We start from the raw sequence: 22,291 nt of genomic DNA, 5'->3' as shown, positions 1-22,291 counted from the left end.
GCACAACATACATGAGTCTGGCCTCAACTGGGACCCTGGATTCATGTTACATTATATGTGCTTGCGAAATCCTACCAACTGTCCTGGCTTGAGACAATTCACACCTCTTTAACCTGTGATTATCCCTCTCTCTTATTGCACCGTCTGGACCTGTAAAGACTTAATTACCCGCAAAGACTCGTATTCAAAGTACCATTTGGCATCATTGAATTTTTCTACATGTGTGTTTGTGGAACCCACATCTTCATTCACCTGAGGAAGGAGCTGCACTCCGAAAGCTAGTGATTCTAAACAAACCTGTTGGACTTTAACCTGGTGTTGTAAGACTTCTTACTGTGCCCACCCCAGTCCAACGCTGGCATCTCCACATCCTAAATGAGAAGCATTAAATGCTTCTGCCAGTTTCGGACCAGGCACCTTTTGCGCATTAGGTGAATGTGATAACCTCCATGCTACAGAAACAGCTGGAAGCACAGTACCCAATGGTCTCAACTTGTAAGACCATAAGATATTGAACTTTAGCATTTGTTCAGCAAATATCTAATGGGACAATGCTCTCTGTTGAATCATTAATGCATAATTCTTATCATCCTGTAGAAAATTTCCATAAATTTTACTCAATATTTGTTTAATTATTCTATGTTGAACATCAGTATATTTATTTGTTATATATGACTTCATTTTGAATTGAATAGATCTCGAATCTTCACCCTGAATAAACTCTGAAATATACACCATTGAATTAAATTGCAAACATGACTGACCAAGAAAAGAAAGCGTTTCACTGGGTAACAGAAGTCGCATGAATCTTTGTTCAGTTTGACCACAGTCAGCTTTTAAACAAAGTCAAATATAGTTAAATGGAAGTGAATTGAGAATTGTGTGTTGCTTAGATTTGACCCCTCTGTGTTTTGGTGTGAGACATTCTGCAGCCTAAATACCGTTCATGTATAAGAAAGGAGGGGTGACAGCAAATCTGCACTGAGCCTGGATTTCCTCATCACCCCGAGTGGCTTTTCCTGTTTCTCTGTCATTAAGGCCGAATTTTTCAAAAATGTGGTTCAGTTAAATCTCTGCCATTTCCTCTAATTCAGTTACAGTATCGTTTGTGTCTGTCTATATGAGCTGTCTGGATATGTTTCGGAGGCTGATTAAAATCTTAAGAATTTAATGGCTTTGTAGACGTAGATTTTGTGAACTGAGCAAACTGCCAAGATCCGCACTTTGTTTTTTCATGTATGGAACGATCTGTCTGGACTGTACACAGAACAATACTTTTCACTGTACCACGGTACACGTGACAATAAATCAATTCCAATCAAAGAGACAGTTTCTTACTCGCCTTAAGATTGAACAATGAGCCTTCTTAAAAATTATTCATTTCTGGGAGGTGCGGGTCACTGGCGGGGCCAGCATTTTCTGTTCATTCCAATTGCCCTTGAACTGCGTGTCTTGTGAGGCTATTTCAGAGGGCACTTGCAAATCAACCACAACATTGCTGTGGATCTGGAGTCACGTGTAGGCCAGGCCACATAAGGAGAGCGGATTTCTTGAAGGATTTTAGTGAACCAGGTGAGTTTTCACAACAATCAAGAGTGTTATCATTAGACTTTTAATTCGAGACTTTTATTCAATTTCAGCATCTGTCATAGGCAGATTCGATCTCTGATCCCCAGAGCATTAACCTGGGTCTCCGGTTTACTCGCCCAGTAACAATACCATTACTCCAATGCCTAGCGCACATATTCTTGGCAGAATATGGTGTCTCGTGTTGTGTTCTGTGTTCTTGTCTTGCAATGATTCTACTGAACTGCTGGTGAATTAGCCAGAACGATGATTTATTAATGTACACGTGGTAAGGTAACGATCAGAATGCTACACAGACTGTTATCACAGAGCTACATTAGACTCTCTTGGAACTACCCTTATGTGCGACTGGTTTTGTGTACGCCTGACAACCTTCTGCTGGTAGCCAGTGTCACCTGACTGATGTCTGATGCCAACTACTGGTGGGAGGTCACACTGCTGAGTACATGTAATATTATATACAGGCTTATCAGGGGCTGGCTTAGCACAGTGGGCTAAACAGCTGGCTTGTAATGCAGAACAAGGCCAGCAGCGCGAGTTCAATTCCCGTACCAGCCTCCCTGAACAGGTGCCGGAATGTGGCATCTAGGGGCTTTTCACAGTAACTTCATTGAAGCCTACTTGTGATAATAAGTGATTACTATTATTATCACCACATCTCGTAACTTCTCGAAATTATCAAGTAATTTATTTTTTCAAACAAATTCTGATAGCTCTGCAGTTTCTCGAAACATTTTGGTTGATCGTGTTATTTTTAAAAATAAAGATCTAATCTTTGCAGTATAATTACCCAATACAACAATTCACTAATCATAATCAATATTCACTTTTGAATAAACTTGAATTTCATTATTGTTTTTTTGCGATGAAATCAATACATAGTTAATATAGAAAAGGTACAGAAGGCGAAATGGCTGCAGAAAGCACATGTTAGAGGTATAAAATGGCTTCCTTGACCTTATTACTAAGGCCTGTGAATACACTTTGAAAATAATAATTTACGGGCAACAAGGTGGCACAATGGTTAGCACTGCTGCCTCACGGCACCGAGGTCCTAGGTTCGATCCCCACCCTGCATCACTGCCGTGTGGAGTTTGCACATTCTTCCCGTGGTTTTGTTGGTCTCACCCCCACATCACAATGATGTGCAGGGTAGGTGGATTGGCCACGCTAAATTGGAAAAACTGAATTGGGTACTCTAAATTTATTTTTTATAATGAAAATAACAATTTTAAAACTAAATGTGAGTACACATGCGCACTTCCAGCTTCCTACATTACAACAGTGAATATGTTTCAAAAGTACTCTGTGAAAGTGTACAAACTCAGCAATAGCATGGTGGGAAAAATAGCCAACTTATGTAACCATGTATAAGAAAGCTGTGTCAGCTATTGCCAAGACCAGACCCTGACAAACTAGACAAAGCTAAGAATCCACATAATCGTATCAGACAAGGCCAGAAGAGGGAAAATAGTGCCTAGTAAAACCTGATAACAAAGTCACGATCTAGGAATGTCCTAATAACACAACCTCCTCATGACCTAGGTCCATCTGTGTCAAGGCATCATGAGGGCAGAGGTAAAAGCAAAATAGGACCACGTCTTAAACCCTCTAAAGACAAAATACTGCAAATAAGCCGAGTCAGGGTCTTTCCATGACAACATGTTTGGTCAGAAGTTATGACTGTATTGATTCCTTACTACTGATCTCTCACTACTGATTACATTTTTGAACAAGGTCTGTTTTTGTAAAATGATACAGCTTTTGTATAAATATTGAACGTTTTCTCCATGTCTTTGCGAGCTTGAGAAGGAATGAGCAGTTTTGCTTTAACTGCTCTCTCTCTCTTCAAACTGTAGCCATACTGCCTGCAGACTTTGGTCAATAAAGACAAAGTTATTTTTATCGAAACAGAGTTGTAAAGTTGTTTTCTTCACAGTCTCAAAGAAGGAAAGATTTTAAAGACGACAACTCCATTGGCTTTAAAACACTTTAGGAGGTCCAGTGGAAGTGAGAAGTTTCATAGAAATGTACATTTGTTCTAATTGTCCACAAACGAGGATATATTACACTTGGTGTCCTCACCAATTTATTGATGAAGGTTGAGTCTTAATTTTGTGTAATAACCACTTCATTGACACCATTTCGAATACTCTGTTAAACTCCAGACACACCATAGGCACAATTATTTATTGTAAAGCACGGAGAGTTGTTGTGATTTGGAATGCACTGTCCATAAACGGTGCCAGAATCTCATTGGACTGTAACTTCCAAAAGGGAATTTGGTACATTCTGAAAAAGAAAACAAAATAGTCTAACTCTGGGATTAAATGGGTCGCTGTACAAAGAGCTGGCACGGGAAAAATGGGCCAAATAGACTCCTCTGTGCTCGAGCAGCCTTGTGTACAAGGAAAGGGAGTGGTAACAACCTGGAACCTACTGCCTATGAGGGGAGGAGATGCAGAGATGACGGAAGGATTTCAATAAGAAATTGGACAGGCACGGAGAGAAATAACCGACAGGGATTTGGGGATAGAACGGGGCAATGGACAGACTGGCTTGCTCCACAGAGAGCCGACATGTTCTCAAAGGGCTGGTTTAGCACACTGGGCTAAATCGCTGGCTTTTAAAGCAGACCAAGCAGGCCAGCAGCACGGTTCAATTCCCATACCAGCCTCCCCGAACAGGCGCCGGAATGTGGCGACTAGGGGCTTTTCACAGTAACTTCGTTGAAGCCTACTTGTGACAATAAGCAATTTTCATATCATTTCATTTCATGGCCCCATTCCCCACCCTCCAGATGCTGTGATCTCAGGAGAGAAATTCAGCTGCTCCAGTCTCTCAAACTGACTGGAGTCCCTTCTCTCTGGTGCCATTCTAGCACGATGGTTAGCACTGTTGCTTGACAGTTCCAGGGTCCCAGGTTGAAAGATTCTTATTTGAAGGATCTTATCCTGCCGAACTACGACAAGTTGTTAGATTCCTACTATTATTCGACTGAGTAAAGTTGAAGGAATTTATATTATTCCTACTATTCGGTTACCAGTAACACTTTGCGATTACTGGGACTCAGCAGAAATGTAAGTTAAAAAAAATTGTTTTATTTCTCTTCTATTGATTACAATTTGAAAGTCATTTAAAAGGCAATTCGTAGACAATTTGAAGCTTTCAGAGAATCAAGACATTATCTTCTTGCTTAGGCAGACAGCTCGAAAGTAACTTTTAAAAGGTCAAAGTCTGGAAATGAAACATGAAAAAGAGAGAGAGAGAGCTAAACTAAAACTAAATGTCAAGACTTCAAAAACACTCTCCAAAACTACACTCCAAAAACACACTAAACACTACTACAGAAACACACTAAAACACTACATCACTACAAAGACAGACTGACAGACAGACAGACTAAAATGGCGGGGGGAAACGTTTCAGTTATACCCTTCCATATCTGTCTTAAATCATCTAATTAAGCTAGCTTGGCTAATGTAACAATGGAGACTTCATGTCGAGAAAGCTGGAATCAAATATATATTTGATTCAATGTTTTATCCATTAAAATGTTTCGGCCTTATAAGCTATGGAATGTGGTTCACGCTGTAATCACTAATGGCCTGAAAAGAGAACTATAGAGCTTTAGTTACTGGAGTCTTGTCACCTCGTTGCCATGGAATTCAGCCCTTGTCCTTGACAGCAGCACAAGCATAGTGTCAAATTGTCTTGCAACTGTGCTGTTTTAATCTATGATGGAATTATGCTGTTTCATGTATCTATTGAAGCTATATGTTTTGAGATGACCTGAGGTTATGGGTGCTGAAATTCTCATTTTTAAATGGGTATTTAAAACTGGGGCTAAATATTTATGCTGAAACAGCTATCTTTTACCTATACTAGTTGTATGGGAAATACCTGGCTTCTACACAGGTTCGATTCCCGGTTTGGGCCACTGTCGGTGCGGAGTCTGAGTGTCCCCGTGTTTGGGTGAGTTTCCTCCGGGTGCTCCAATTTTCTCCCACAAGTCCCGAAAGATGTGCTTAGGTGAATTGGACATTCTGAATTCTCTCTCGGTGTACCAGAACAGGCTCCGGAGTGTGGCAACTAGGGGATTTTCACAGTAACTTCAATGGAGCGTTAATGTAAGCCTACTTGTGACATTATTTTTATTGTAAATGTCCTCTACACCCCCTCTAAGAACTTCACATCCTTCATAAAGTGTGGGGTTCATCTATAGGGTTCCATTCTAGAGGGATAGAATTGAAAAGCACGGAGGAAATGTTCAACTTGTTTAGAACCAGGGTTAGACTACACTGGGAGCACTGTCAACATTGGTGATCTCCATTTTGAAAAAGGAAATAAAGGCATTGGATAAAGTGCAAGATTCATAATATACAGAACTGAGAGCATTTAACACTCAGGAAAGGCTGGGGCTGCTTTTTTCTGGAAAAGAGAAGACTGATGGGTGACCTGATGTTATCTTTAAGATTATGAAGGGATTCAATAATCCAACAGGAATTTCAGCAGAAACCTCTTTACCCAGCGAGTGGTGAGAATGTGGAACTCACTCCACAGCGAGTGGTTGAGGTGAACAGCATGAATACATTGAACGTAAAGCTAGATACATACATGAGGGAGAAAGAATAGGAGATGCTGATGGGGGAAATATAGAGGGGTGGGTGGAGGATCATGTGGAATATAAATACTGACACCGACCATGGATAATCTCAGCCGGTATGGGAATTTAACGTGTGCTGTTGGTGTCACGCAGCACAAACCAGCCATCCAGCCAACTGAGCTAACCGATCCCCGTGTAAATCTGTAATAATTCCTTAAATATTAGTGATTGCCTGTCTCCCACCATACTATTTAATGCAGTTTCCCAGTGCACCTCAGACAACATGCCCCTCAGACCCTGATATTCTGTGAGAAGCATCAAGATAACTTAAACAAAAGAACCATCGGGCATCACGGTGGCGCAGTGGGTTAGCCCTGCTGCCTCACGGAGCCGAGGTCCCAGGTTCAATCCCAGCTCTGGGTCATTGTCCGTGTGGAGTTGGCACATTCTCCTCGTATTTGCGTGGGTTCACCCCTACAACCCAAAGATGTGCAGGCTTGGTGGATTGGCCACGCTAAATTGCCCCTTAATTGGAAAAAATGAATTGGGTACTCTACATTGTGGTTAGCACAATTGCTTTACAGCTCCAGGTCCCAGGTTCGATTCCTAATTTGGGTCACTGTCTGTGCGGAGTCTGCACATCCTCCCCGTGTGTGCGTGGGTTTCCTCTGGGTGCTCCGGTTTCCTCCCACAGTCCAAAGATGTGCGGGTTAGGTGGATTGGTCATACTAAATTGCCCATAGTGTCCAAAATTGCCCTTAGTGGTGGGTGGGGTTACTGGGTTATGGGGATAGGGTGGAGCTGTGGACTTGGGTAGGGTGCTCTTTCCAAGAGCTGGTGCAGACTCGATGGGCCAAATGGCCTCCTTCTGCACTGTAAATTCAATGATCTATGAAATGTGCAACCAGATATTCGCAAGAAGGCTCAGAGAAAATCAGCCCACTGGAGGCGAAGTCGTGAGACCGGCCAGTCCAGCAGAAATAAACCCTCTGACCACCCCCATTGACCAACAGAATGAACAAACTGCAGTCCTGGATGTAATTGAGAACAGAAACAATAACAGCAGAATCCAATCCCTGTAATCAGTTGTGAACTTCTTGGTGTCTCAGTAAGTGCGATGAATTACAAAATCCCTTCGCACATTGAGAGCAGGTGAACGGCCTCTCCCCAGTATGAACTCCGTGGTGTGACTGCAGACAGCATAACCGAGTGAATTGTGCAAACAGACGTAAACGGGAGTGAAATAATGGGGATTATGGAGACAGGGCTGCAGGATGACCAGGGATGGGAACTGACTATATTCAGTGTTTAGGAAGGACAGACAAAAAGGAAAAGGCAGTGGCGAGGCAGTGCTGGTTAAAGAGGAAATTAATGCAATAGTGAGGAAGGATATTAGCTCCGACAATGTGCAATCTGTATGGGTAGAGCTCAGAAACACTAAGGGGAAAATAAATTAGTAAAGAGACCCCCAAACTGCAGTGGTGATGTTGGGAATGGCCGAATACAGAAAATTAGGCTGATTGTAAAAGTTCCTATGGGTACATGAAGAGAAAAAGATTGGTGAAGACACATTTAGGTTCCTTTCAGCCAGAAACAGTGGAATGTATAATAGGGGACAAAGAAATGGGTGAGCAAATAAATACATAATTTGGTTCTGTCTTCACAAATGAGGGCACAAATCAGATACCAGAAATGTTGGGGAACGCAGGATTTAGTTGGAGGGAGGAACTGAAGGAGATCAATATTAGTAAAGAAATGGTGTTGGGGAAATTTATGGGATTGAAGGCCGATAAATCCCCAGGGCCTGATAATCTGCATCCCAAAGTACTGAGGGAAGTGGCTCTAGAAATGATGGATGCATTGGTGGTCACCTTCTATAGACTCTGAAGCAGTTCCTGCAGATTGGAGGGTGGCTTATGTAACACCACTATTTAAAATGAGAGAGAAAACAGGGAATTATAGATCAGTAAGCCTGACATCAGCAGTGGGAAAAATTCTAGAATCCATTATCAAAGATTTTATAGCAAAGCACTTAGAAACCAGTGGCAGGATCGGACAGAGTCAGCATGGATTTATGAAGCGGAAATCATGCTTGACGAAATTGACTGGAATTCTTCGAGGGTGTAACTGGTAGAGTTGACAAGGGGGAGCAAGTGGATGTGGTATATTTGGACTTTCAGGTGGCGTTTGACAAAATCACTCACAAGAGATTAGTGTGTAAAATTAAAGCACACGGGATTACAGGTAGTGCATTGAGATGGACAAGAAACTGGTTGGCAGACAGGAAACAAAGAGTAAGAATTAATGGTCTTTTTCAAAGTGGCAGGCAGTGACTAGTGGGGTACCGCAGGGATCGGTGCTAGGAGCCCAGATGTTCAGAAGACAGATTAATGATTTTTAAAAAAATTTAAAATACCGTAGGAATCCTTAATTTATGGGATCTTAACCTGTCGAACTACACCAAGTTTGGGGGAAGCTTAGTTGATTAATCAAATCCTGGCGCAATACGACAAGTTGTAAGATTTGTAGACTATGTCAAGTTGTTTGATTCCTTGTATTATTCGACTGTGTATAGTTGAAGGAATTTATATCATCTCTGCTATTCGGTTATCAGTAGCACTTTGCGAATACTGGAACTCAGCAGAAATTTGCAGGATAAACTTCTCAGGTGCCAAAAGGAATTGTTTTATTTGTAGTCGCTTGATTACAATTTGAAAGTCATTTAAAAGGCAATTCGTAGACAATTCGAAGCTTTCAGAGAATTACAGACATTATCTTTCTTTGCTTAGGCAGACAGCTCGAAAGTAACTTTTAAAAGGTCAAAGTCTGGCAATGAAACATGAAGAGAGAGAGAAAGCTAATCTTCAGCTAAACTCAAACTCAAAGTCAAAAGTGGACTAACATCACTGACACAGACTGTTAGACTGACAGAACCCCCAAAAGACATCTCTAAAATGGAGACTATAAAGGACAAAACTGACTAAACTAACAGAAAGACAACACAAAGACATCTCCTCAACACACACCCAAAGACAATACACAAAGACAATACACCAAAATGGCGGGCGGAAACTTTTCAGTTATACACTTTCATATCTGTCTTAAATCATCTAATCACACCCCAATATAATCCTAATTGGTTTGGGTTAGACTCAAACACATTTGATTTGATGGCAAGCCATCCATCTTCAATGTGCAACATCAGCTTTTCTGACCCAGCTGTTATCTGCATTGTGAACAATGGTGCCTTCATGTTGCTGTGTATTCAGCCCTTGGCCTTGACAATTAGCACAAGCAGTGTCAAATTGTTTTGCAACTGTGCTGTTTTAATGTCACACTGTCTTTGAAAATATACATTTGCCAGAACAACGGACCTCAGTAAAAGTGAATTATGCTGTATAAATGGGTATTTAAAACTGGGGCTCAACATTTATGCTTAAACAGCTATCTTTTACCTATACTAGTTGTATTCGAAATACCTGGCTTCTACAAATACCCAATTCTTTTTTCCAATTAAGCGGCAATTTAGCGTGGCCAATTCACCGACGCTGCACATCTTAAGAAGAATAATCTTTATTGTCACAAGTAGGCTTGCATTCACACTGCAATGAAGTTGCTGTGAAAAGAGTTGGATGATAAGCCATGATCATAATGAATGGCAGAGTAGGTGCAAATGGCCTCTTCCTGCTCCTATTTTCTATGTAATCCCTTTCCACACTAAGAGCAGGAGAATGGCCTCTCCCCAGTGTGAACTCGCTGGTGTGTCTGCAGGATGGATAACTGTGTGAATCCCTTCCCACAGAGGGAGCAAGTGAATGACTTCTCCCCAGTGTGAACTCGCTGATGTCTCTGCAGACTGGATGACTGTGTGAATCCCTTCCCACACTGACAGCAGGTGAATGGCCTCTCCCCAGTGTGAACTCGCTGATGTTTCTGCATGCTGGATAATTGTGTGAATCCCTTCCCACAGAGGGAGCAGGTGAATGGTCTCACCCCAGTGTGAACTCGCTGATGTTTCTGCAGATTGGATGAATGTGTGAATCCCTTCCCACAGAGGGAGCAGGTGAATGGCCTCTCCCCAGTGTGAATTCGCTGATGTTCCCGCAGGTTGGATGAATCACTGAATCCCTTCCCACACACAGAACAGGTGAATGGCCGCTCCCCAGTGTGAATTCGCTGATGTTCCCGCAGGTTGGATGAATCACTGAATCCCTTCCCACACACAGAACAGGTGAATGGCCGCTCCCCAGTGTGAATTCGCTGGTGTCTCTGCAGGGCGGCTGAATCACTGAATCCCTTCCCACACTGAGAGCAGGTGAATGGCCTCTCCTCAGTGTGAACTCGCTGGTGTGACTTGAGGGTGGATAACTGAGCGAATCCCTTCCCACACACAGAGCAGGTGAACGGCCTCTCCCCAGTGTGACTGCGTCGATGAGACTCCAGCTGAGATGGGACTCTGAATCCCTTCCCACAGTCCCCACATTTCCACGGTTTCTCCATGTTTTGGGTCTCCTGGTGTCTCTCCAGATTGGACAATCAGTGGAAGCCTTGTCCACACACAGAACATGTGCACTGTCTCTCCTCATTGAATGGTGTGATGTTTTTTCAGGCTGTGCAACTAGTTAAAGCTCTTTCCACAGTCAGTTCAATGGAACACTCTCACTCGGGTGTGTGTTGTGTGGGTCTCGGTGCTTTTCCAGTCACACTCACGTTTAAAATCTTTTGAAGCCGACAGATCGGACGAATATTTTGCCTTCTCGCCAAGGATATTCAGTTCAGGAGGAATCGATTGAGTTTGTCACATCGAGACGTGACCTTTGAGATTTCGGTCTATAATTCGTCCTCTTCCAATATCCTTTGAAAACAATTAGCAAAAGTCATCATTGTTAGTACAGGATAGAAACTCAGAACAGACAATTCTAGTTCGTATGAAATGTAATTTCCTCTATTGTTCTCCAAAAGCTGTAAATCTCGTCCCACACAATCTCACTCCATTCTCACTCTGCTGGATCTAATATTCACCCTCCCAACTCTCCTGCAGGTGCTGATTCATGTTGATTGACAGATCAGAGCTCAGCTCACTGCTTCCTGACCAGGACACAGAGATTAGAATAGGAGCAAGAGTAGGTCATTCGGCCCACCAAGTCTACTCAACCATTCATTGCGATCCTTGGCCGATCTACTTCAGCATCATTTTCCCACATGGTCCCCATATCCCTCGATATCTTCAATATCTAGAAACCTAGCAATATTTGTCTTGAACATACCTGATGACTGAGGCTTCACATTCCTCTGGGGTAGAGAATTCCAAAGCTTCACCACATCCTCGAGTGAAGAAATCCCTCCTCATCTCAGCTTTCTCTCTATTTTCCTACCTGTTCCCCATAACCCTTAACTCCATTGTCAATAAAATATCTGTCAAACTTGTGCTTCAATATATTCAATGACCCCCAGATACAACTGGTCCCAGTGGAAGAGAAATCCAAAGACTAACAACCCTCTGAGGGAAGAGACGACTGGAAATCTATAACGTAGCTACAGTCTTATATTACAAAGTGAAATATATTACATTTACTTTATTACACAACGGTAAATAATATATCTAATCTGTACCGTGAAACAACACTGGACATATCCCTGTCCATTATTAATTTAATTGCCCTGAAATGCCAGCCATCTCCTGGGGAACCCACCCCTTTAATTGTGAACATGAGGAAAGAGACAAGCCTTTTTTGAAATAAATTTAGAGTAACCAATTTTTTTTTTTTGCAATTAAGGTGCAATTTAGCGTGGCCATTCCACCTACCCTGCACATCTTTGGGTTGTGGAACTGAGACCCACACAAACACGGGGAGAATGTGCAAACTCCGCACAGAAAGTGACCTGGGGCCAGGATCGAACCGGGTCCTTGGTGTTGTGAGGCAGCAGTGCTAACCACTGTACTGCCAGAGACCATCCTTTTAGTCAGTCAAATAAATGTGTCAACCTGTTAAGGAGATGGGTGGGAGGAGATGGAAACACTTTGTGCAGCCGCTAACCTTCATGTCATTTTTTTCCCCAATTAAGGGGCAATTTAGCGTGGTTCCAGGTTGGGCTCAAAGCATCAATCTCTGATCTCTGGCAAGGAAGGAAACCCTGGCAGGCAGGCAAGAAGGATTCACAAACACCCGGTGGAGGCCCCAAACCCCCAATAAGACCCATTGATTTTATTGTCAGTCTGCAGACAGGAGCTGGAGAACTGAACCCAGGCAGAGGAGAGGGAGGGAGAAAACTGGAAGTGGAGGAAAGAGATGGTGCAGATTGTGAGATGGGTTTGGATTTCAGCCCAGGAAGGAGGGAGAGTGTGTGGGACGGGGATTTACAGCTTTGGGGGAACAAGAGAGGAAAAAATGTTCAAGAGAAATTAGAATTGTCTGTTCAGAATTTCTACCCTGGATTGACAGTGATGTCTTTTGTTTATTTTTAATTAAAAGTTTTTTTTAAAAAAAGAGTACCCAATATTTTTCCCCCAATTGAGGCGTAATCTTTGCGAGGCCAATTCACCGACCTGCACATCTTTTTGGATTGGGGGTGAGTCCCACACAGACACAGGGAGAATGTGCAAACTCTGTACGGGCAGTGACCCGGGTCGGGATCGAACCCCGGTCCTCGGTTAACCAGATGGAAACTCAAATCAAACTTCACATCAAGACTTAAGTCACTCCATTCATCAGGACCTGAATATCATTGGCCTGTGAATATGGAAGACAAAATGTTTGTCTGTTCTGTCCGTAGGAAAAGATTTTCTTTTTTTTAAATAAATCTAGAGTACCCAATTATTTTTTTCCAATTATGGGGCAAGAGAGATAGGAGAGAGAGAGAGAGAGACGGGCCCGTTGGATACTAGATCTAGTAACGGACTGCATTCCGAAATATGTTTTATGAAGTGGGTAATATTGTTGTTTTTGCTTTTCTTGGTGTCCTAAGAGAGCTGCCCCGGCAGCAGTAAGCTGGTGAATGGGAGTGAGAAGGGGGGTGGGTAAAGCTGCAGCTGGTGAACCAGTTTTGGCTGGTTCGGCAAGCTTAGCTTCTGGGTCAGAGCCTGGGGAGTGGGTTTGATTTCAATTTGTATGTCTAGGTGGCGCGTTGGTGGGAAATGGGGGCATGGGGGGGAATGTGGTAGCTCACTGATGACTATAGAACTGTTTTTGATTTACTCTGAGGATAGGGGTATGGCGGTCATCTTGGGTGGACCCTATGCCTGTACTTTTTGAAGATTTGCTGGATAGTCCCTCACGGTGGAAATGGCGCGTGATCCCCTAATTCAGGGCTGGTCACCTGGACCGTAAGGGAATTGGGTGAACCAGTGAAGGTCAAGAGTTTTCGCTCACCTGAAGATTCTAAATGCTGGTGTGGTGTTCTTGCAGGAGACTCACTTGCGGGTTAGAGATCCGACCAGATGCGGAGGGGTGAGCCAAGTGTTTCACTCGGGCTTTGATGGAAGGGCTCGATATGCTGCAATTTTAATCAATAAAGGGGTTACTAGGGTCATTGCGGACACTAATGGGAGATACATGGTGGTCAGTGGGTTATTGGCAGGTACATTGGTGGTGCTGGTGAATGGCTAAGCCCTTAACTGGGACAATGTGTCATTTATAAATTAAATTGTTGGGACCCATCCCAGACCGGGATACACATCAATTAATTCTTGGAGCGAACTTCAATTGTGAACTGGATCCTAAAATGGACTGGTCCAAGCCCATTCGGCCAATACAAACACACAAAAATGGAGTGAAATCTGGACGACCCAGGCACCGGAAACGACCACAGCAAACCCGGCAAAGGATAAAGAAATCTGTTCCCATCAGTAGATTGTAAAAGGATTATGGGATACAGATTTAAGATTGTGAGCAAGATCTACATGGGGTTATGAGGAAGAAATTTTACACAGTGAGTGATAATGATCTGAACTCAATGCTTACACACAAAGGTTGATAACCTCCAGGTCCTGATAACTCGAATGGTGCTGTCAGAATTTGATGTGAGGATTGGTTGTGAGTTTCCTGTCTGCGAATCCCTTTCTAAGCCCGTGAAAGAAGTTTACAAAGGCATCACTGTCAGTCTAGAAATAAAATTCGGGAAAGATAAATATTTCTCCCGGTTTGAATTTGCTGAGTGTAAATCCTCCCCTACTAATCATCTGTAAAAGGAGTTTCCAAAATTAATCACTGTCAGTCCAGGATAGAAATTCACCACATTCTCTCCTCCTGCTCCCTGGTCCAGGGTGACCACTCATGCCCTCCCCCTCCCCCTCACCGCTGCACACTGTCCCTCTTATCATCAGCAGTCCCCTGATTTTAGGGTGATGTTGACTCAGGGTTGTGGGTTTCTGCCCTGGGTCTTTGTGTGACTGAACAGAGCCTCAGAGCTTTCGACACATGGGACAGGACGTCCAATGAGACAGTGAAATCCGGAGACCAGGATTGGCTTCCTTTCCATCTCTGCCACCGCTTTGCATCATCAATAAGACATTGGGACTCAAAGGGTGAGGCAGTTTGATGGACAAGTTGCCTCCATTCTGAACAATGAGGAACAAGCTCCTCCCACTCATTGAAACATCGCCCCTGACAAAGATGACAAATGCGCATGTGCCCTGATGCACATCCAATAAAGATGGCGGCCGTTAACCCGAGCCAAACATGAGGAGCCGTAGCTCTGCTCAGTACAAACTGGGTACCTTAAACTCTTTTCCTTTTTTTAGAAAAACTTTTTATTGGCATTTCTCATATTTATAAACAATCTTAAACTCTTTTCCGAAGTTTGCGGCTTACAACAGCTTTACACAACGTTTCCACCCACCCCCACGATCTCTCGCTCCCTCCATATTGTTAATCGCCTCTCACCGATTTTGGATCTGAAGACACAGCCCTTCTGCATCTCTATTACCCACACAGCACATGCTTCAATCACAGCGGGCCCCGCCACTCATTCATTGGTTGGAGGACCAGCGCTCTCGGTCGGTCCTCCAGTCCTGCCCCTCCACCTCCTATTGGTCTGGAGCTGCCGTCACTCACCCAGGCATTGTGACGGTTACAGATGGTGAGAGCGGCCAGACTCAGACTGTGCGCTGATTGTCCAATAATAACAGTGAGAGTCTCAGTGGGACAATCAGACAATAATAGTGGAGATGGGGCCCAGAAGATAAACAGCAAAGGATTCACTCACTTTGAGAGTAACAAACACAGTGTCTGTTCCCATAATAAGAGTCAGGCTGCAGTGTGTGAGTGAACACATCATTGTAGAATCATAGAATTCCAGCAGATCTGAAGGAGGCCATTCGGCCCATCGAGTCCATAGCAACACTCTGAAAGAGCACCATACCATGGCGAATTCCCCACCCTTTCCACGTAACACCTCCCGGGGACAATTTAGCACAGCCAATCCACCTAATCTGAACATTTGTGGACTGTGGGAGGAAACCAGAGCACCCGGAAAGGAAATCTACGCAAACGCAGGCAAACCCCACAGAGACAGTGACCCAAGGGCGGAATTAATCATAGAATCCACAGTGCAGAAGGAGACCATTCGGCCCATCGAGTCCGCACCGGCGTTACCTGATCTAGCCAACTCACTGAAATATGGTTAATTCTGAATTGCCCAGCAAGCCACTTAGTTGAAGGACAATTAGAAATAGGCAACCAAGCTGGTTTGCCCGTGACACTCACATCCCATAAAGAATAGAGAAAATAAAAGGGCTGTTTCCAGTGCCAGTTTCAAAGGAATCAGTACTGGGCCCTTCACTCCTGGTTTACATCATTGATTTGAGAGTAAATGTAGGAACATGAGGAAGAGGTTTACCTGTGACACAAAAATGATTAAACACTTGATAGTGAGGAAGAAAGCTGGAGGGAAAACAAGGCAAAGGATTACATGATAAATGGCAGGACAGGACTAGTTAGGCCAGAGCTAGATTCCTGTGGACAGGAAGATTGCACCAGAGAGAGCACAGAGGGGATTTAAGAACATTGACCAGAAATTGACAATGTTTGCTCAGAGGAAAGTTTGGATAAACTGGGGCTGTTTTCTTTGGAACAGAAAAGACTGAAGGGAGACCAAAATGAAATGTTGAAAAGCAGCCTGGCTAGCTCAGTTGGCAGACCATGGGAGTCTTAATCCCAGGGCAGTGGGTTCAAGACCCACGTTGGGCGCTTCAGCTTATTTAATCTGAGAACATTGAGCTCAACTGTTTTTTGGGTGGCACGGTACCACAGTGGTTAGCACTGTTGCTTCACAGCGCCAAGGTTCCGGGATTGAATTCCCATTTGGGACACTGTCTGCGCAGAGTCTACACATTCTCCCAGTGTCTGTATGGGTTTCCTCCCACAAGTCCCGAAAGACGTGCTTGTTAGGTGAATTGGACATTCTGAATTCTCCCTCTGTGTACCTGAATAGGTGCCAGAGTGTGGTTACGGGGATTTTCACAGTAACTTCATTGCAGTGTTAATGTAAGCCTACTTGTGACAATAGTAAAGATTATTCTAAATGTATAAAATTCTGGGGGATCATGGTGGCACAGTGGTTGTGTGCCTGCGTGCTGGGGACCCGGGTTCGATCCTGGCCCTGGGTCACAGTCTGTAAGGAGTTTGCACATTCTCCCATTGTCTGTGTGGGTTTCACCCCCACAACCCAAATATGTGCAGGGTAGGTGGCTTGGCCAAATTAAATTGCCCCTCAATTGGAAAAAAATATTAATGTATATATTTTTTTAATTCTGAGGGATCTAAATAGATTGGATAGGAAGGTCCGATTCCCTTTGGTTGAGGGATACATATAAAAGGGGGCAGAGATTTAGGGAAGGACTAGGTGGTTTGGAGGGTGGTGAGGATCTGTGACATGCTGCCTGAAATGATGGCAGAAACCCTCATAACATTTAAAAAGTATTCAGATAGACATTTGAATTGATGTAACTTAAAAAGCTACAGACCACAGTCTGCAGAGGGCAGTAGAGCGGAGCTGCTGATTGGTTGTTGCAGGGGAAATTTGCATACATGCATTGTGGTCACCGTAACTTGAAGGTATACCTGTGCAAGAGACCTTAGCTGTTCAAGTGAAGGCAAGCATCCAGCAGAGGGCAGTAGACCTTTACTGAGCGAGTGCTTCCTGAGAACGGAAGTTTAAAAAATTAAAAAACTTACTGTCGGGAGTTTCCAGCTGAATCCAGTCGGAGTGAGGACAGAATGACTGCTGGGTAAGTAGTAAAGATTTAATTTGTTTGCACAGACCCATAACAGCTGATTGCTGTTTTTGTGTGGGGCGCAGTGGATGCTGGTTAAGTGTTTTATTTTTACCTGTATTTAAGTTGGGCAGTTTCTAAACCCTAGACACTACACTTGTAGTGTCCCCCACCCTTCCACCTCCTTTAACCTAAGGGGTAGAGTGAATAACAGGTAAGCTCTTTCTTTCTTTTTCTTTTTTTATCTAGAGGGGATGGCAGGGAAGGTTGTGCAATGTTCCTCCTGCAGAATGTTTGAGGTGAGGGACGCCGTCAGTGTCCCTGCTGATTTCATCTGTGGGAAGGGCACTCATCTCCAGCTCCTCAAAAACCTCGTTAGGGAAGTGGAGCTGAATGAACTTCGGATTATTTGGGAGGCAGGGGTGGTTATAGATAGAACCTTCAGGGATGTAGTTACTCCAAAGAATAAAGATAGATGGGTGACGGTGAGAGGGGCTGGGAGGAAGCAGTCAGTACAGGGATCCCCTGTGGTCGTTCCCCGTAGTAACAAGTATACCGCTTTGGATACTGTTGGTGGGGGGACTTACCAGGGGTAAGCCATGGGGTAGAGGTCTCTGGCACAGAATCTGTCCCTGTTGCTCAGAAGGGAAGGGGGGAGAGGAGTAGAGCATTAGTCATTGGAGACTCCATAGTTAGGGGGATAGATAGGAGATTCTGTGGGAACGAGAGAAACTCGTGATTGGTGTGTTGCCTCCCAGGTGCCAGGGTCCGTGATGTCTCCGATCGTGTTTTCGGGATACTTAAGGGGGAGGGGGAGCAGCCCCAAGTTGTGGCCCACATAGGTACCAACGACATAGGTAGGAAAAGGGATAGGGATTTAAGGCAGAAATTCAGGGAGCTAGGGTGGAAACTTAGATCTAGGACAAACAGAGTTAATATCTCTGGGTTGTTACCTGTGCCACGTGCTAGCGAGACGAGGAATAGGGAGCGAGAGGAGTTGAACATGTGGCTACAGGGATGGTGCAGGAGGGAGGGGTTCAGATTTCTGGATAATTGGGGCTCATTCTGGGGTCGGTGGGACCTCCACAAATGGGATGGTCTACACCTGGACCAGAGGGTTACCAACATCCTGGGGGGGAAATTTGCTAATGCTCTTCGGGAGGGTTTAAACTAGTTCAGCAGGGGATTAGGAACCTGAATTGTAGCTCCAGTATACAGGAGATTGAGAGTAGGGAGGTCATGAGTAAGGTTTCAAAGTTGCAGGAGTGTACCAGCAGGCAGGAAGGTGGTTTAAAGTGTGTCTCCTTTAATGCCAGGAGCATCTGGAATAAGGTGGGTGAACTTGCGGCATGGGTTGGTACCTGTGACTTCGATGTTGTGGCCATTTCGGAGACATGGATAGAGCAGGAACAGGAATGGTTGTTGCAGGTGCCGGGGTTTAGATATTTCAGTAAGGTCAGCGAAGGTGGTAAAAGAGGGGGAGGGGTGGCATTGTTAGTCAAGGACAGTATTACGGTGGCAGAAAGGACGTTTGATAAGGACTCGTCTACTGAGGTAGTATGGGCTGATGTTAGAAACAGGAAAGGAGGGGGGGTTTTCTATAGGCCTCCAAAAACTTCAAGAGATGTAGAGGAAAGGATTGCAAAGATGATTCTGGATAGGAGCGAAAGCAACAGGGTAGTTGTTATGGGGGACGTTAACTTTCCAAATATTGACAAGAAACGCTATAGTTCGAGTACTTTCGATGGGTCCGGTTTTGTCCAATGTGTTCAGGAGGGTTTCCTGACACAGTATGTAGATAGGCCAACGAGAGGCGAGGCCATATTGGATTTGGTACTGGGTAATGAACCAGGACAGGTGTTAGATTTGGAGGTAGGTGAGCACTTTGGTGATAGTGACCACAATTCGATTACGTTTACTTTAGTGATAGAAAGGGATAGGTATATACCGCAGGGCCAGAGTTATATCTGGGGGAAAGGCAATAATGATGCGATGAGGCAAGACTTAGAATGCATCGGATGGAGAGGAAAACCGCAGGGGATGGGCACAATGGAAATGTGGAGCTTGTTCAAGGAACAGCTACTGCGTGTCCTTGATAAGTATGTACCTGTCAGGCAGGGAGGAAGTGGTCAAGTGAGGGAACCGTGGTTTACTAAAGCAGTCAAAACACTTGTCAAGAGGAGGAAGGAGGCTTATGTAAAGATGAGACATGAAGGTTCGGTTAGGGCGCTCGAGAGTTACGAGCTAGCTAGGAAGGACTTAAAGAGAGAGCTAAGAAGAGCCAGGAGGGGACATGAGAAGTCTTTGGCAGGTAGGATCAAGGATAACCCTAAAGCTTTCTATAGGTATGTCAGGAATAAAAGAATGACTAGGGTAAGAGTAGGGCCAGTCAAGGACAGTAGTGGGAAGTTGTGCATGGGGTCCGAGGAGATAGGAGAGGTGCTAAATGAATAATCTTCGGCAATATTCACACAGGAAAAAGACGATATTATTGAGGAGAATACTGAGATTCAAGCTACTAGACTAGAAAGGCTTGAGGTTCATAGGGAGGAGGTGTTAGCAATTCTGGAAAGTGTGAAAATAGATAAGTCCCCTGGACCGGATGGGATTTATCCTGGGATTCTCTGGGAAGCTAGGGAGGAGATTGATGAGCCTTTGGCTTTGATCTTCAAGTCATCTTTGTCTGCAGGAATAGTGCCAGAAGACTCGTGGATAGCAAATGTTGTCTCCTTGTTCAAGAAGGGGAGTAGAGACAACACTGGTAACAATAGACCAGTGAGCCTTACTTCTGTTGTGGGCAAAGTCTTGGGAAGGTATTGTGATGAATGATATCTGTATACACATGTACCTTTAATGCATAGGCCCCTTTAAGACCGGGTTTGGAACCCTGGGGGACTCTGCCTCCGGCCCCAGGAAGCTGTACATAAGGTTACGTTCAGTAGGCAGCGTGCAGTGAGCACACTTCTCGGCAGCTGTCTGGTTCTCTGGTAATTCAAGCCTTTGTATTATCAAACTCCTCTCCTGAGTCATAATTGAGGGTATCTGAGGTTTATAAGAGATTGGATGTATAATCATCTGAAAAGGAATAATTTGATTAGAGATAGTCAACACGGTTTTGTGAAGGGTAGGTTGTGCCTCACAAATCTTATTGCGTTCTTTGAGAAGGTGACTAAACAGGTGGATGAGGGAAAAGCAGTTGATGTCGTGTACATGGATTTCAGTAAAGCATTTGGTAAGGTTCCCTATGGTAGGCTACTGCAGAAAATACGGTGGCATGGGATTCAGGGTGATTTAGCAGTTTGGATTAGAAATTGGCTAGCTGGAAGAAGACAAAGGGTGGTGGTTGATGGGAACTCTTCAGACTGGAGTCCAGTTACTAGTGGTGTACCACAAGGATCTGTTTTGAGGCCACTGCTATTTGGCACTTTTATAAATGACCTGGAGGAGGGCGTAGAAGGATGGGTGAGTAAATTTGCAGATGACACTAAAGTCAGTGGAGTTATGGACCGTGCGGAAGGATGTTACAAGTTACAGAGGTACATAGATAACCTGCAGCACTGGGCTGAGGGGTGGCAAATGGAGTTTAATGCAGAAAAGTGTGAGGTGATTCATTTTGGAAGGAATAACAGGAAGACAGAGTATTGGGCTAATGGTAAAATTCTTGGCAGCGTGGATGAGCAGAGAGATCTCGGTGTCCATGTACATAGATCCCTGAAAGTTGCCACCCAGGCTGAGAGGGTTGTTAAGAAGGCGTACGGTGTGTTAGCTTTTATTGGTAGAGGGATTGAGTTTCGGAGCCATGAGGTCATGTTGCAGCTGTACAAATCTCTGGTGCGGCCGCATTTGGAGGATTGCTTGCAATTCTGGTCGCCGCATTATAGGAAGGATGTGGAAGCAATGGAAAGGGTGCAGAGGAGATATACCAGAATGTTGCCTGGTATGGAGGGAAGATCTTAGGAGGACAGGCTGAGGGACTTGAGGCTGTTTTCGTTAGAGAGAATGTTAAGAGGTGACTTAATTGAGGCACACAAGATGATCAGAGGATTGGATAGGGTGGACAGAGAGAGCCTTTTTCCTCAGATGGTGATGTCTAGCACAAGGGGACATAGCTTTAACTTCAGGGGAGATAGATATAGGACAGATGTCAGAGGTAGGTTCTTTACTCAGAGAGTAGTAAGAGTGTGGAATGCCCTGCCTGCAACAGTAGTGGACTCACCAATACTAAGGGCATTCAAATGGTCATTGGATAGGCATATGGATGATAAGGGAATAGTGTAGATGGGCTTTAGAGTGGATTCACAGGTCGGCACAACATCGAGGGCCGAAGGGCCTGTACTGCGCTGTAACGTTCTACGAACACCTACTTTGTAAACACGATGAGCTGAATGAAATGCAACAGGAACAACAAACCTAACAAATTCCCGGATAGTAACTCTCACTACTAAGAAGGTCAGCAGTTTGCCCAGTTGACCTGTCAAGTATGCTAATGCGGTAATTTTAAAATGTGTCTGCATACATAAGAGTACAACAGCAAATTATTTAACTTCCCCAATGTGATCGGTGTAATTAGTCTCAAATTTAACCCGGAATGGTCATTTAAATTTTCCCAGTCACTCTGATATCTGAAATCTTTATCCACGGACAGAACAGACAAACCATTTTACCTCCCAATGATATTCAGGTCGTGATGAATCGAGTAAGTCTGCCAGATGATGATGTGATGTTTGGTTTGAAGTTCCCGTTAGTAAATCCTCCTATTTCTAAAGGAGTTTCCAAAGAAACTTCACTTTCAGTCCAGGGGAGAAATTCACAAGATTCTCTCTTCCGGCTTCCGGGTCAATGACGGCCGCACATGCGCCCTGTTGCACCTGAGAAAGATGGCGGCC

General features: G+C 44.2%; 1 protein-coding gene and 1 non-coding gene across 6 annotated transcripts; one reads left to right on the top strand and one right to left on the bottom strand.

Moving 5' to 3' along the window:
• Positions 1 to 1,821: 1,821 nt before the first annotated feature.
• Positions 1,822 to 22,245, bottom strand: LOC140419558 (uncharacterized). Of its 5 annotated transcripts, XM_072503457.1 has the most exons (4): positions 22,070 to 22,245; positions 14,155 to 14,294; positions 13,564 to 13,687; positions 8,855 to 11,048 (listed from the first exon to the last, which is right to left on the bottom strand). In XM_072503457.1, exon 4 carries the CDS (start codon positions 10,691 to 10,693, stop codon positions 9,911 to 9,913), a length of 783 nt encoding a protein of 260 aa, XP_072359558.1. In that variant the 5' UTR covers positions 10,694 to 11,048; positions 13,564 to 13,687; positions 14,155 to 14,294; positions 22,070 to 22,245; the 3' UTR covers positions 8,855 to 9,910. The 5 variants fall into 5 exon arrangements, 4 of the variants coding, with proteins under 4 accessions (XP_072359558.1, XP_072359557.1, XP_072359560.1 ...); XR_011945862.1 differs by lacking the exons at positions 13,564 to 13,687; positions 14,155 to 14,294 and adding an exon at positions 1,822 to 3,879 and having other exon boundaries at positions 10,904 to 11,048; XM_072503456.1 differs by lacking the exon at positions 13,564 to 13,687.
• Positions 16,308 to 16,380, top strand: trnak-cuu (transfer RNA lysine (anticodon CUU)). The gene has a single exon. It is a non-coding gene; the product is annotated as a tRNA-Lys (tRNA).
• Positions 22,246 to 22,291: the final 46 nt, after the last annotated feature.

The sequence above is a fragment of the Scyliorhinus torazame genome, chromosome 5 (assembly GCF_047496885.1).
Source record: "Scyliorhinus torazame isolate Kashiwa2021f chromosome 5, sScyTor2.1, whole genome shotgun sequence".
In the NCBI taxonomy this organism is placed as follows: Eukaryota; Metazoa; Chordata; class Chondrichthyes; order Carcharhiniformes; family Scyliorhinidae; genus Scyliorhinus; species Scyliorhinus torazame.
The sequence above is the reverse complement of the archived record's forward strand: the minus strand, read 5'-3'. Positions and strand labels throughout refer to the sequence as shown.

Bases quoted from the DNA above. Each gene is read 5' to 3' on its own strand.
- LOC140419558 (XM_072503457.1), bottom strand. From the start codon at position 10,693: ATGGAGAAACCGTGGAAATGTGGGGACTGTGGGAAGGGATTCAGAGTC.